The sequence below is a fragment of the Cynocephalus volans genome, chromosome X, assembly GCF_027409185.1.
Source record: "Cynocephalus volans isolate mCynVol1 chromosome X, mCynVol1.pri, whole genome shotgun sequence".
NCBI lineage: Eukaryota > Metazoa > Chordata > Mammalia > Dermoptera > Cynocephalidae > Cynocephalus > Cynocephalus volans.
In genome coordinates, this window is record NC_084478.1 from 153654907 (window position 1) to 153671488 (window position 16582).

The following is a 16582-nucleotide window of genomic DNA, read 5'->3' on the forward strand; positions in this document are numbered from 1 at the left end:
GTATTGATACCACTCAGAAATGTATGTGTGTGTGTAAAATTATCCTTATAATTCATTAACATGAACTGAAAATCCTCATCAAAATGGTTTAATCCCTTAGCCATTGAATATTTCATCAAAAAAAGTTTGTTAGATATATGCACCAAAGCTGGGAAATTAAGTTTTGATAACACTTTTCCAATTTTATATTAAATAAGCCAATAAGCAAAAATTGTAATCAGAAGTTAGAATATCATCATGCCTACTCTTTTTGGTTTGATATTTTGATTTGATAATGATCATTTTCTTCTCTATTAGATATGATACTGCTTGTGTTTATTTTAAATCTATTTCCTAAACAAGTGAACAATAGAGACAGAGAGAAAGAAAAAAAGAAAGAAAGAAACAACAATCACAGTAATATGATGAACTTTTAGAAAACTAGAGATGGAGAAGAGGAAGGGAGGTGGGGAGGGAGGGGGTGAATGAGGAATTGGTCAACAGACACAAAGAATGAGAGACCCAGAAAATAGAAAAGATCAATGAAACAAAAAGTTGGTTTTTCTAGACACATAGAAACTATCCAGACTGAACCAAGAAGAGACAGAAAAGAAAACCTGAATAGACCAATATTAAGCAATGAGACTGAAGTGGTAATCAGCAATCTTCCAACAAAGAAAAGTCCAGGTCCAGATGGCTTTATAGCTGAATTCTATCAAACTTTTAAAAGAGGAGTTAATACAAATTTTCCTCAAACTATTCCAAAAAATTGAAGCAGAAGCTACTCTCCCAAACTCATTCTATGAGGCCAACATAACTCTAATACCAAAACCAGATAAAGACACAACAAAAAAGAAAATTACAGGCTAATATCCTTGATGAACATGGATGCAAAAATCCTCAAAAAAATATTAGCAATTAGAATACAGCAACACATCAAAAAAAATTATACACCATGATCAACTGGGATTCATCCCAGGGATACAAGGATGATTCAATATATTAAAGTCAATCAATGTGATATGTCACATCAACAAACTCAAGGATAAAGACCATATGATTATCTCAACAGATGCTGAAAAAACATTTGACAAAATTCAACATCCCTTCATGATACTCTCAACAAATTAGGTATAGAAGGAAAGTATCTCAACACAATAAAAGCCATCTATGACAAGCCCACTGCCAGTATCATTCTTAATGGGGAAAAACTGAGGGCCTTTCCTTTAAGAACAGGAACAAGACAAGGATGCCCACTCTCACCACTTCTATGTAATATAGTGCTAGAAGTACTAGCCAGAGCAATCAGGCAAGAGAAAGAAATAAAGGGAATCCAGATTGGAAAAAATGAAGTCAAACTGTCTCTATTTGCAGATGACATGATACTATACATAGAAAAACCTAAAGACTCTAGCATACTGTAATGATGAATAAGCTAACTATACTGATCTAACCACCACACATTCTACACAGTTATTGAAAATCAATGTTGTACCCCAGATGTATGTATAATAAAAAAATTATTCTATTTCCTTTTATAATTGAGTCAGTCACTACCCTAAAGAGCTTTAATGATTAGGCCAGTGCTATATTTAATTCTATTAAATTTGTAAGCTTCTATGATAATAACCCTAGAAGTTAAATTATATGTACTTGCTGATATACATATTTGACATAACTCAAACATTTTACATGCTACAAATATTTGCTTGGACTATTCTCATCACTCTGTATTGATCTATGAGTTTGTCTAAGCTTTAACACCCCTTCTGTATTAGAATATGAACTAGAGATGGCATATCACTGAAAATTAGTTCTTAAAATTGACACACTGAAATCAGAGAAACTACACAAATCATCAAAAGAGTAAGCTTGCAGTTGAGAGGTAAACATACTGAACATCTGAGGCACGTTAACATGAAACAACCCTCACCCATAGTATAAAAGTAAAACATATATCAGAATTGATTTTAATGCACCTGGACAATGTAAACAACACTTCCACTAAATAACTGTACTTAAGCACAATCACTAAAATGCTGAACCTAGAAAATCCTTTGCTGCTGCATCCTATTTTTTATGATACTGGTTGATTTTAAGATAAACATTAATTTTTCTATTTCAGTTTAGCTATCAATAAAAAATAATATATAATATGAATAATATGAGACTTATCTGGAAATCATTGGTCATTTCTCAGTGTACTGGCTAATTATCTTACTTTTCTAAGGAGGTTTGGGATTTCTGAAAATATAATGTTAAAAACTGGGTTCTTAGGAGTAGGATATTTACATGGTCTCAAAGCATCTCTCGATGAATTGTTTACTAGTTGCCAGCACCCCCCAATGAAGAGTTATACAGCAGAAAAATCAAATAACACCTTGATGGATTGTCAAAATTAACATCACGAATGAGGGGCAGATGGACATTGAATACCTCCAGATGTGATACCTCAAGAAGAACATAGTATTGCTTACGTAGTATTCTGGCTAGAAATGCTTAGCCTTAATCCAATTATTAAAATCACCAAACAAATCCCAAAGTGAGAATGCTTATTTTTTAAAAATATCCATCAATGGATGACTGGATTAAGAAAATGTGACATATATGCACAATGGAATACAACTGAGCCATAAAAAATAATGAACTTCTGCCACTTTCAGCAACGTGGATGAGTCTGAAGAAAATTATGTTAAGTGAAATATGCTAGGCACAGAGAGAAATATTGCATGTCCTCACTCATAAGTGGGAGCTAAAAAAGAGATAAAAACAAAACCAAAAAAAAAAAAAAAAAAAAAAAACCCAGATAAATTATAAGCTGAACTACTGAAAGGAGAGAGAAGAACTCTGGTTACTAGAGGCAGGAAAGGGAAGGGAGTAGGGGAAATAGCAAGAGACTGGTTAATAGAAACAAAATTACAGCTAGATAGGAAAAATAAGTCCTATTGGTGTACAGTTGACTCAGAAATCTATAATTAGCAATCAGTCACTGCATGTTACCAAACAACTAGAAGACAGGAGATCAAATGAGCACATCACAAAGAAATTACTAAGTTTCACCATGATGAATATGCTAATTACCCTGAATAGATCATCACACATTGTATATATGTATTGAAATATAACTCTGTATCCCATAAATGTGTACATTCAATATGTTTCAATAAAAAAAAATTTAAAAAGTAAAAATTAAGAAAAGAGGGTGGCCTTTTTTCTTTAAAAATGTCAACGTCATAAAAGACAAAGAAAGGCTGTGAAAATGTTCTCGATTAAAGGAGATTAAAATGATAACTTGATGCAAATATCTGACCCTAGACTGGATCCTGTACTGAAGAAAAAAATGCTATGAGGAACATATTTGTCAACTGACAAAACTGGAATATGGACAGTAGATTAGGAAACATATTGTGTTAATGTTAAAATTACTGCAGTTGATAACTATACTATGGATATATAAGAGAATATCCCTATTCTTATGAAATACACACTGAAATATTTAGGGGTAAAATGCCAGGATATAACATACTCTTGAATGGCTAAGGAAAATATGATAGACATAGACAGATAGAACAAATAGTAAAGCAAATGGGGTAAAATGAATCAGAGTAAATGATACATGGTGTTCTTTGTACTAGGGTTATTCTTGCAGATTTTCTGTAAGTTTGAAATTATTTCCAAATAAAAAATATTTTAAAAAGTAATTAGAACTGGGCTTATGAGGCAACACCTATCTTTCTCTTCTGAGTCCAACAAAAGTCACTCAATAAGTATTTCTTGAGAAACCAGTAGCATGCACTCACTGAGGCACTAGGGATACAGTAGTAAATAAAAAACAGGAATATGAGCTCTCAACATGCTTACATCTCGTAAGAGAGGATGAGGAACAAATATGCAAAATAGTACTTTAAAATAGTGGTAAGGTCTTGAAGAAGATAACTATAGATAATATAGACAGTAAATGTACTACTTTAGTTAAGGTGGTCAGAGATGGCCTTTCTAATGAATGTCATTCCAGTGAAGACATGAACAATGGGAAGGAAACAGCTATGCAGGGAAATAATCCAAATGTCCATCAACTGATAATGAATAAATAAAATGTGGTACGGCCATATCATGGAATATTAGTTAGCCATAAAAAGGAATGAAGTACTATACATGCCACAACAGGTATGAGTATTGAAAACTTTATGCTAAGTGAAAGAAGCCAGTCACAAAAGGTCACATATTATATGATTTCATTTATATGAAATGCCCCAAATAGGCAAATCAACATAGAAAAAAAACTAAATTAGTGGTTGCTTAGGCCTGGCAGAGGGGATGAAGTGTGTCTGCTAATTGGTATAATTACAGCATTTAGTTGACAAAAATATTCTAGAATTGAACAGTGGTGATGATTGCACAAACTTGTCAATATACTAAAAACGAATGAATTATACAATTGAAATGAATGAATTTATGGTCTGTGAAGTATATCACATTAAAGCTGTTAAAAAAAGAAAAAGATCATGGATACTGGAAAACTGGTCAATGACCTGCAGTAAGACGGGTCCAAGGGTATGGCCATGAGAACGGGAAGGTTGAAAAAAAGCAAAATAATATTAAAGCTTAAAATGTCAAAGAGCTCAGAGACCAGGTTATTAGATGGGACATCCACAGGCATTCTGAAGTCACCAAGAATGTTAACATATGACTTAACAATCTCGATGTCAGTGTCTTTGAGAACAAGGACAATGACAAGACACCTAATAGTTGGATTATCTGTAGCTGCTTCTTAGGCTCTCATATCCCTGCCCACCAGCAAAAGTATCTTAAGTGTATGTACGCACGTATTTATACATACACACATGTCAATACACAAATGTATTTCTAAAAGTAGTATGGTTAGAGGCATGATCACATGGAGCTGTTTTCCATGTAATATCCATATTTGTAATATTTAGTTTGCTTAAAATAGCAATTCTAACTGATTTTACAATGGCCAGATTTTTGTAATGGGTGTTGAGAAATCATAAAATTATTTTTAAAAAAATGCATTTTAATTTAATCTAAAAATTAACTTAAGTCATATGACTTTCTTAAGCTTAAAGGGAAGCAAATCTAAGTTTTCAAAAAATTAAAACAAGTAAAGTTAAGATGTCACAGCTACTAAGGGGCTGGTAGTGATTCTTCTGAAGGAGACTGTATCATAAGATGTCGTGAGTGATATATAAGGCCAACTCCATGTGATGGGAAAAGAAACTTGGTAAATTTATGGTTTGTGGAAATAATCCAGTAGAGAAGGAAAATACGTCCCCTTAGTTCAGATTCCAAGTATGACTGTGCCTGTGGGATCAGGAACACATGCTGCCTTATTCCCATGGTGTCAAGCTGACTCTCAGGGAGACCTGCTTTCTGATCTTGCATCTAGTTTGCTATGGTAGTCCCAGGACCATAAAACATGGCAGTAAAACCACCCTTACGTGTCTTCTATGGAAATACATGAATTGAAAAGGCTTATTTGTCAAAGGATCTCTACCTGTCTACATTTTGGCTGCCCCAACCCCAATTCAAGCAACACTGCATACTATGAAAATGGAAAACTAATTTTGATGAAAAGTAAGTAATCAGATGTGCAAAGCTGCTGCTAGTGAGTTCTGGAACATTCCAAAATCAAAACCAAATGCTTTTGGTTTAACTTTGAGTTTTCACTATCCTGTTTTTAATGTCTGTAATCATCCCTCTATTATAATAGATACTAGCACACTAACAATTTTTTTCATATTTAAGACTCTTGATTTTCTAGTTAATGTTTACTTATTTCAAGCAGTCTTGAAAAATTTATTACAAATAGCTTTATGCTATTAAATATTTATACTATGAAGTTTTGAGGAACTCTCAAAGGCTTATGTACAACTCGTTACTGGTAAAGAAAAAACAAAGATAAGAACAAAGTTCTCTATACACAATGAATAATAATTTACTTGCAGTTCCAGAAAGACTCGGTTTTATCATGGACAAAAGTAAATATGTTATGAAATAATGGCTAATTATGATTCTCTGTGCCACAGATGGTTTCTCACTGCCACTTGAGCCTACATCAAGTCTGTCCCCCATGGTAACAAGAAAAAAAGGGAGGGGAAGGTACAGTGCAAGATCCTGAGATTAATCACGGAAAGTAAATTGCTATCTCTGTAACAATAACAACACGGAGATGTTGTTTCTTTATTTAATGGACAAAAAGAAGGAAAGAAATGGTAAAAAAAAAAAAATGTAAAATTGAATTCAAAAGAAACTGAAGGAAGGATATAGAAGCAGAAATGCAAAAGAAGATAGAAAAAAGAAAAGGTGATAAAATAAAAAAGCTCTTCCAAGTATCAGCATTTTCCATCATCTCAAGAAATAGTCCTTCAGAAATGTAAAGGCAATTTGCTGACAAAAGCAGAAAAAAATCTGCATCAGAAATTTAGAAGAAAGAAAAAAGTGCATATAAATTCATGGTTTCTGACATTATCGGGGGGTCCCCAGTGCTATTCAGCAATCATTTTTCTTAGCCCCAGATCAGTGATTTTCAACACGGGCTGAACAAAAGCATCAGCTGGGGAGCTTCAGAAAATATTCATCCACAGTCCTCACACTAAGATATTCTGATACAATTGGTCCTTGTGTAGCACAGAGAATGGAATTTTTGAAAGGTCCCCAGGTGATTCTGACGGGTAGCTAAGGCTGATAACCATTTTCTGATTAGAGTGTAGGGGTCAGCAAACTTTTTTGGCAAAGGGCTAAGTTATTTGATAAATAATTTAGGCTTTGTGGGCCATAAGGTCTCTGTCACAACTACTCAACTCTATTGTTGTAGCACTAAAGCAGCCATAGACAATAAGTAAATGAAAGGGTGTAACTGTTCCAATAAAACTTTATTTATAAAAACAGGAGATGGGCTGGATTTGGCCCATGGCTGTAGTTTACCGACCCCTGGGTATTAACTGTTTCCTCTCCCCTTTCCTAAAACAGCTGTGACAACCCTTCACCTATGCCATCTCTACGCCTCTGACTTTCGACAGATGGTCTCTCACTCTACTTCAATGGGAAAATACAGGTCATCCAGCACGAAATTCTTCCACTTCTTCACCCATCACCTGCAGATGTACATGTACGCCTGCACCTGTACACGTACATCTGCATCCATCCTCATCTCTTTGCCTCCGATTACAGAAGCAGTGTCCCTTCTTTTCAAGGTGAATCTAATCCTTTCACTTATCCTTTTAATTCCATCACCCTCCCATCTCCTCTGGGGCTTCACTCCATAAAGGATTGCATTTCCTATTTCTTTAATCACTCCCTCTCTACTGGCTCCCTTCCTTTAGCTAAGAGATATATTCAAGTGTCTTATCCTCTACCAAAAATCCCTCAAAGTTTTCTTTAACCCTGTGTGTTCCCCTAAATACTCATCCATGTCTCTCCTTCCCTTAGAAATTCTATGCCTACTGCCTCTACTTCCTCTCTTCCCATTAGCCCCTCAAGCTACTATGGTTTGGCTTCTGTTCCCACTACCCCACTGAAAGTGTTTTTGTTAAGATCACATAGGACCCTTATATCATAAATTCATTGTTCCTTTTTTACTTGTTTTATTTGAAGCATTTGACGTTGCTAACTCCTCCTAAAACTCTCTCCCCATTTAGCTTTTGCAATACCATTATATCTGTCATAATTACTACTTCCTCTGCTGGCTGCTTCCAGGATGGTATTTCATAATATTATTTGACGAACTCACTTCTCTTCTTAGGCTACACATTCTCTCCACTATTCCCATGGCATCAACCACCACCTACATGTGATAACTCCCAAATTTTATCTCTAGTTCATGTCCCTTTCTTAAGCTCTAGGTCTCTATTTTCAAATATCGATTGCGGGCTGTATTCAGGTTATCTTTTTCCCCAAATCTGCCTTTTTAAAAATTCCCATTTCGTTAATAGCTTCACCACCAACCCAAATACATGCTAAAGGTAAAATTCTCCTTCTTCCTTATGACTCCTGATAACCCATTGAGCACTACTGTGCAGAGTTTTGAAAAGTCTTTACCTGAAAACACTTAACTTCCATCTGTGCAGTCAGCCAAATTTGGATAATTCTACCCCTACAATATCTCAGCAATTCATCTCCTTTTACCTATTCTCACTGCAAATGCTTTAGGGCAGACCCTAGTCACCTCTCATCAAGATTATTTGCAATAACTTCCTAACAGTTTTTTTTCCCCCCACTAGCCCACATCAGTAGTCCTTTAATTCCATTGCTTATCTTTCCTTTCTCCTTAGGTCATTCTACTGTCCTCCTTTTCCTTGCTTAAGAGGCAGTTAACAAAACTGCACACAGTATTTCTGTAGTGAAGTGCCAGGGTTTCACGTAAGGAAGAGTGGGCCTTTCCCTCTGGTTGCCTTTTCTTCTTGATAAAGTATGATATTTTATTGGGCTTTCTGGGCTCAGCAATATGAGTTGCTGAAATCATTAGGATAGAACTCCATTTTAATAGTGTCTGAGAACCACACTTTAAATAAGATGACAATAAAATGGACTGCCCACCGAGGATGGTGATCGACATGGTAAAGGGACTCCAAGCCACAATCAATAAGGAGTAATGGAAGAACTGGAAAATTTATCCTGGAGAAGATTCAGATTTCTTTCCTGAAGCAGACTAATTTGGATATTTTTTCCCTGTATGACCTCCAAGATCATCAATCAGGCATCTTTTCTCCATAACCAAAATACAGTTCCTTTTCCTTAATAGGAAATGCATACAAAGTCTTCCACATTTTGCCATCTATTGGCCTGTTCATCATGGAAAGGAGGCCTATCAATCTACAATGCTGATTCCCCTGGGAAGCCTTTCTTAGAAATGAACTCACACTGATATTTACCAGTTTCCTGAATGGCAGGCTATCGATTTTCAGTATCAGTTCCCCTAAATGTAATAATGAATAGCCTAATTTTCTTGAGTGGGAGTACCTGGCATATTATCTCATTTAAATGATTTTTCCCATTCTTATTTCAATACTATTTCCAAAATATGTGTTTTTTTAAAACACGTATTGTTGCAAGATTTATTTCTAATCAGTCTTTCTCATCAAGGAACCATAATAGTGACCACAACCCAGTGAAATTCTGGATGCTTTACCAGTAATTATCTCCTATGCCATCTTGCATCTGCCTTCTCAAAAGTATGCCTGATATATTCCATTTCATTCCCATGCCTGCAAAATATAGTTTCAGAAAGCATGTCTTTTATTAAAAACCTACCTTTGCATCTGGTCCTGTTGAGGTAGTCTGTTGATCTTAATGAGGTTATTTAAAATCCTTCATTATTAAATTATCTTACCTTAATGCACAAATCTGAAAAATAAATCCCTTTTCCTATCATTTATAGTAATAGCACTATATTAATAAAGTGACAGATTTCATGAAGTTTGCAATAAATTCAAATCTTTCATTTAGTAAAAAGACTAAAACTCCTACATTTATTAAGCAACCAGGCCTCTGAAACGGCCTGATAGGAATGCTGATTGAGGCATATGCTGGATAATTATCTTTTTATTGTAATCTTTTATCAGGGAACAGGGGAGAGCAAGAGCAGCTAAAGGTAAGTGTTTTATCTGCAGCTTGAGGAATAGATTTCTAGGGTCACAGTAATAACCTCCTTCAAGGCTAGCTAGTACAGAATCTGACAAGCAATTTTCTCCGTTTTAAACATCCTATCATTTTTTTTAAACATATGAATTCAAAACAAAGATTAAAAAATATTAATATATGAAATGATCTCCTGTAATCTGAAACTACATCTACTGGTAGGAATGAAATCCTAACTCTTCTATTGTACCATTTTTGACTATATTTAAACTTTAAAATTCCTTTTAAAAAGTTAAATTTGGCCCCATGTTCTGTACTTAATTGGAGTCTACACTCTTTATAAATTCACCTGAAAAAAGTTCCATTTTTCACTCTGTTCACTCCTGGCTTGTAAGAAAAGGGCAAGCAGGACTTTTAGGTAAGGAGAGGTTGAACTGTGCTTGATGGAAAAATAGTATTTAAAGTAAAGGCAGACAGCAATAGTGTCCTAATAGAACTGAGGATAAGAAATAAAACTCTAGGAACACTTATAGAGCTGGTCTTTGTGTCTTAGTTGATCTGAGGGAGAAACCTCATTAATTTCTTTAGGAGTAAACATGGATAAAAATATGTTGAACCGAGTGATAGGAATGGCTTTGCTTCTTACAGCTGCAAAACAAGACAGTAAGACAGACTATTATACGCTACATAAAATAATAACCCAGATGACACTATATGCAAAAATGTTAAATGAATCATTAATTTTATACTAAAAATGTTAGCTTCAAATGATTAATAAGTAACAGATATAATTTTCACAGGAAATTAATTTGTCCTTTCAAATGAGATATTGCCATTAAGAACACTTCTCCCCTCCACAGAACACTTTTCCCCTCCACAGAAATCAGCAATGATCACACATATATAAGCACATTTTATTTCATATCAGATAAAAACTAGGATAGTCAAAGCATGCACACAGTGTAAGGCTTACCGAGGTGTACAAGTATCCCTCGCTGTTCATTGCCAAATACAGCTTGGTTTGAACACCCTGAATAGCCACCACTCGAAGACCCACAGGGATGAGGTTAAACAGAGCTGAAATTAAAAAGAATGTGAAAACGATGTTACAATTCTGAATTTCAGAGCTTTTCAATGTTTCTAGCAGGACCGTCTGGTCTTTCAAAAGTATTGTGTACTTGGTGAGGACAGACAGATATGTATTGATACTCACACAGATAGATAGGGTCACGTTCTACCTTTTCGTATACTGTACTTGATTCATGACTGTAGTCATGTAACTGGGCTATAACGACATATTTTCAACCTGAAGAAAATGGAAGACTTTGGTCATAATTCCATGGTTTTCATAGTGTTGGAGGTGAGGAACCTTGATTCTTCTGGAAATATCCAGTTCCAGGAATCGGTCTATACATTAAATAGCACCATCCTCAACAAACTATGGTTTTAAACTGCTTCCCTAGATAACTGCTGAAATTCTCACAGGCACAGTTAAGACCTAACCATTTGGGAGAGATTCCTAGACTCTTAGAACAGATACTAACTGTTCCAATGCCCTCATGTAAATTATCTGTATTATTTCCAATGCACAAAACCCCAAAATAAATTCAGCCCTTGCAAAAAAGTCATTTTGTAGTCCTATGTTCCCAGAGTAGTATTTCTTAAAGAACCAACATTTTCCAAGATAGAATTGAAAGGGCTCCTAGCTTTTAGTCTCCAAGAGCAAAGTTTATAAAAATAAAAACAATGAACTTAAGAGAGGTTTATTTTATTATTTTTTTTTGCAAAATAGTTGCAAGCGGGCAGCCAGTTGGTGCCAGTGAGGCCTTCATTTCTTCCATTGTGTGAAACTCATACCCAGGCTCTCCTCACAACCTCATACCACTCACTGGAGACAACCAGTGGGTGCCCTCCCACTACCAGCTGTCTACTCCCTCCCACACCCTGAATAAAAATAAAATGGTACATTTTTAAAACATAGTGCTTGCCATACACATTTTGTGAAAATAGCCTGTGCACCTTTCTCTCAGGAGTCATGGACCAATGATGATGATTTTTGCCTTGTTTTGTACATTTATTGAGAATGCTACATCAGTCTGCTATCATTTCTGTGAACGAAAATGTAAAGAAGTCACCCCACGGGTAAGCATAGCTTTTCTGGGATCGCTTATCTCTGTGCATATATATCCCGTTGCAGTACGTAGGGTAATATGGATGAGAAATATTAATAAAGTACTAAATATTCCTTGGTGAACCTAAAAAGTATCTTTCTCTTAAAATCAGGGTATTACCGAAGAGGAGCTAGGACATATTGTACAGTTCAAAATACAAATGTTCCCACCACATGCCACTGATGGCACTTCATTCAATACTCATCATATTAAAAGCTGTGCCCTTCTGTTATGTGAGGTAAAGGAAAGCAAATTGCACAGATTGCAAGCCAGGATCTCATGCTATATTTGACAATGCAATGCACAGGCAAGAAGTCTAATATCTTTGAGCATGTCATGTATATGTCATATTTCTTTCTGTTGACGATGACTTGTTCACAGCAGGTGCTCAGCACGCATTTGTGAATTGATAACAATCTGTATGGTGAAAACATGATAATATATTTTTGGAAAGTACTAGATCACAATCCCATTATATAAAAGCTCATACTTAGAAAATTAAGAGATCTAAAAAACCAAACTAAAACTTCCATATGGATTTTATTTAAAAGCCATGTCACTACATACCACTTGACAACTACAACACCAACATATGCCTGAAACCTAGTTTAGTCATAGTATTAGATGACAGAGAATGATAAATGAAATTCCAAATTGTTTCTAGAACTTCATTTTTTACAATATTCTGAACCTTCTCATATCTCTTAACGCAGCTTGTAACAAGCAAGGGGGCAGGAAGGGAAGTGGGGAGAGAGAGAGAGAGATTGATTTGATTTTCACCTTGTTCCCAGACCTCTCTCTGGTTTGGGTTTTAATGAGCAATGAAATGTTTAAATTTCGAACATCAGACAACAGTAGGAGGAAGAGAAGCAAAGAACATCAGCAATCCATGCCTAATTCAAAAACATATACCACCACCATACAAAACTTAGACAGCAAATGTAGAGTGGCTAGTCATATTAGTCCAATCTTTCTTTTTTTTTTAGACATTCAAGATAGATAATAAACAGGGCCGGTTTAAAATCTGTCTAAAGGAGACACTCTTTCCAGGTAAAAATGCAAAGAAATTATATCAGGGGTAAGTTTGGACAGAATCAGTATCTTCCTATATGCCTCTGTTTCTCTATATCTGGAGTCCCCTTCCTTCATGGAATTAAGATATTATTTTGGTCAGGATAAAAACACTCTGAATATAAGAAGAAAATAATTGATTTCATTTATGTATTTAAAACACATTCATTAAATTCCTAAAATCTCTTCTTCCATTTCAGTCAGTTTTGAAGAAACTTTTAATAAATAATAGTGCCTTTGTTTCTTGTTTGTTCTCTGTTGTGTCTAAGTAAAAACAATTAAATACCTTCTACCTTAAAGAGACCATTTTTTCAGAGCCATGTACCCAGGTGGCACTTGATGTTTGCTGAAGACAATACTGAAACCATGCTTCTCCGTCAGTTGGGCTAAGGTCAATTTCCCAAAAGGAATAATTAATAAAAGTATTTATGAGTGTAGATTGGAAAGACTTGACAAATTGAACTGGCAATGCCACTCAGGTTTGAAGAAAAAGGGCAAACTATTCTTTTAAAATAGCCTTCACTGCATCCAAGGCAGACAGATATAATAAAACTACTGCCATGAAACGTCTTCATCTTTTCCTTTTCAGTGGAAAATACATAATTTATAATGGCTTATTTGCTCATGATGAGATTTTATTGGACTGACATTTACCATTGTAATAAATCTGCATAAGGTAAGCTTGAATGCATAATATCAAACATATGTCTTTAGAAATGGATATATCTGGGTAAATGTAAACTGATTTATTTTACCACAATCTTGCTAACTCTATCAGAATTAAAATAACATAAAATCAATCAAATTGAACTAAATGAGAAAAATAAGATGAAAAATAATAAAAATTAATAAAAATAAGAAAAGTAAAAAATACATAAACATAATACCAAGAATACATATTAAGAACATAGTATATAAATGGAAGAGTGATAATTGGGAAAAAAAAAAAAAACAACTTGTATTCTTGTTCCATTCGTTTAAAATAATTAATTAAAAAAATCAATGCCAAGAAAACTGCTTGGTTTTATGGGGAAAAAGAACAAATCTGGATGGCTATGACTTCTATTTTGACAGATCAGTTTAATCATTAAACATTCTTGTTTCATGATGGCATGTGCCCCACAATATCCTCAATGGGAGGATAAGCTAACTTAGCTTCCTAGCTTCTGGTCACTCTGAGCATCAGGGTTAGAATCAAGCCTCACTGACTTGCTATTCCTTTTAAGATACTTTCCATTTGTATGCATCATGTTAAGGCAATACTTACCTCTGGTTGACTCACCTCTCTTTATTTCAACCTGCCTAAACGCAGATTCTTGTTATTAAGCTATGTTCTTTAAAGGTCTTCCAGTACCATTAGTACACACAAATACCATGCATATCTGTCAGTTATAAGGTAATCCAAGGTACAAGCTGTGCACATGTAGGAATTGAAGAGTCAAAACCCACTACATGCTTTAAGCTCCATAGTAAGAAATAGAGCCCTGATTTACGTCTGTGTGTTGTGTGATTATCTCCTAAAATGATTACATACAGTGTGATATTGATGAGTTTGGCATATTGCTGTTAATAAGACATAGCACATGAATCATCTGGTTTGTTTGTTTTTAATTTTTCCTCGTCAGGAAATACATATGAACACTGGACCCAAAATATGTCTTCTCTGGGAAAACTTGACTGGGTGGGGCTCACTGGCAGCTAATCATGAACTCCCCTTCAGTGATGCCTAACACACGGTTTTCCTGAGGCGCTCTGCAAAACAGAGCAGCCTATATCCCCTAATTCCTTCCCCAAACACCAATTTGTATATATAATTTATGGGAATGTTTTATCACTACTCATCATATACTAATGTCTGTTATCTGATTATAGCAAATTCCTTTAGTTACACTGGGCTAATTGCTTCAAACAGAAGAGTATGCACAAAAGAACAACTAGGATTCTCTGTAAAACTTTAATATCACTATAATAACACAGCATTTGCAAAACAGTGAAGAACCATTTAGGATGGAGGCTTTTCATCTTAGGTACCAAGAGAGCTTCCTTCAAGGGTAATTAAAGGTGGCTTCCTCTTGAGGTCATAGCTTGGCATCAATCCAGGATGCATTTATAAAAGGTGTGAAACTCTTTAATACTTAACTTTGGGACCCCTGCCTATGGCATTGCTGTCTATAGCCACTCATCTCTATAAAAGCTGCAGAATACTTGTTCGCATTCAGACCTCATATCAAAGTCTGAGGGAAACTCAGGAGAAATCGGGAAAAACATAATAAATTGTGAGAACTAAGTGTTTTAGCCTCATAAAACATTTAATAGGTCAGCAAAAATTTGTAAATTGCCAAAAGAAAAAAAAAAAAACCCCAAACAAAACCCCAAAAACCCACCAACTGCTAGCACTGAAGAAAAGGCTGCAGTATTTGTGAGTTTATGGTTGTATTACTCCAAATAAATAAAGCATATATAATAAAAGGTTATGTAACATTTTGGAATCACGTTCCCTTTAATAATTAGAAATAAAACTGACATTATTTTTGATGCATTTCCTTTTTAGATTCACCATCATTGTCTCCAATTTGGTCTTTACTTAGACCGTGGTTAAAAATAAAGTACTAAAAGAAATCCCTTTACCCACCTGTGGAGGTATCTCAATGTTAAAATCCCAATTAGTCTCAGAGTTATCAGTGTGTATGTGGAGGGGGAGCAGAGGGGAAAGCTTGTAATGAAGTATTCTCGTGGTATAAAGCCACTCCTCTCTCTTGGGATCAGACCAGTTCTTAAGAGTAGAGATAATATGCTATTTCAGGATCAGTGTGTGGGTGAGTATATTTTCTGTGGGTAAAAAGTAATAAAATCCAAAGGACAGCCATAAATCTATCTAGATTACCATGGAGATGACATTTGGATTGTTCTTCAGATGGTGTCAACATTATTTGCTCTAGTTCACTCTTTTAGATATTTTCATATTCAACTTCCTTTAGGTTAACCTGTGTAAACAGGATTATGCAGTGTGACCATATTTTGCATTCACTTCGGGATTGAGCAAGGGTTGTTTATTTTAAAAAATAAAAAGAACGCAATGTCAAGAAAATGCTGGCATATACTATTTATTTTGCAGTCACTTACTGTAAGTGCTGTCCTCGTCTTTGGTGCCGTCAATGGTTCCATCTGCCTGCAGCTGCAAGTGGTAGCCTTGTCGGCTGTATAGTTTGGTAACTATACCCTTAAGCTGAGGCTCTGCAAAGAGAACAATAATTTGGATCAATGGATAAATTGTGCATATGTATGTAGTTGAAAAGACTCAGAATTCGAAATTCTAATCTCATTAACAAATTTTAGTGGAAAAGGTCGAGCTACACTTTTTAAAAGAATCCTCTGGAAGAAAACAAACTCCTGGTTTCATAATAAATCTTCACACTGAAGAAACATTTGATTTCTACTTCACAACATTGGTAAAGCCCTAAGGCTTGTGACAGTGTCTACAGTTTCTGATAGCCTGTCCTTTGGCTTACAGAGTGCTATGCTATCCCATTGAGCATTCGGAATGGGTTGGCAAATGGCATGTTCTGCCTTTTAGCAATGTGCCCATTTTCACGTGGGAGGAAAAGGAGAAATAACAAAGATAATTTAAAGTTGTTTGCCAAGCAGGGACCAAAAACCCACTAGCAAGTGCTTCCTTCAAAAGTACTGCAATTTCAATAAATAATCTCCATTCTAAAAAGGTTGAAAATGCATAAATAACCTGGAACCCTATCAAAGGATTTGTA

General features: G+C 35.2%; 1 protein-coding gene across 2 annotated transcripts in view; it reads right to left on the reverse strand.

The window, feature by feature from the left end:
* FGF13 (fibroblast growth factor 13) overlaps positions 1-16582 on the reverse strand; it is a 513728-nt gene that overhangs the window by 55279 nt on the left and 441867 nt on the right. For both annotated transcript variants that reach the window (XM_063083445.1, XM_063083446.1), the window contains 2 exons: positions 15942-16052; positions 10550-10653 (listed from right to left, as the gene is read on the reverse strand). In XM_063083445.1, the coding sequence (XP_062939515.1) occupies positions 10550-10653; positions 15942-16052 (215 nt within the window). The remainder of the gene's footprint in view (positions 1-10549; positions 10654-15941; positions 16053-16582) is intronic.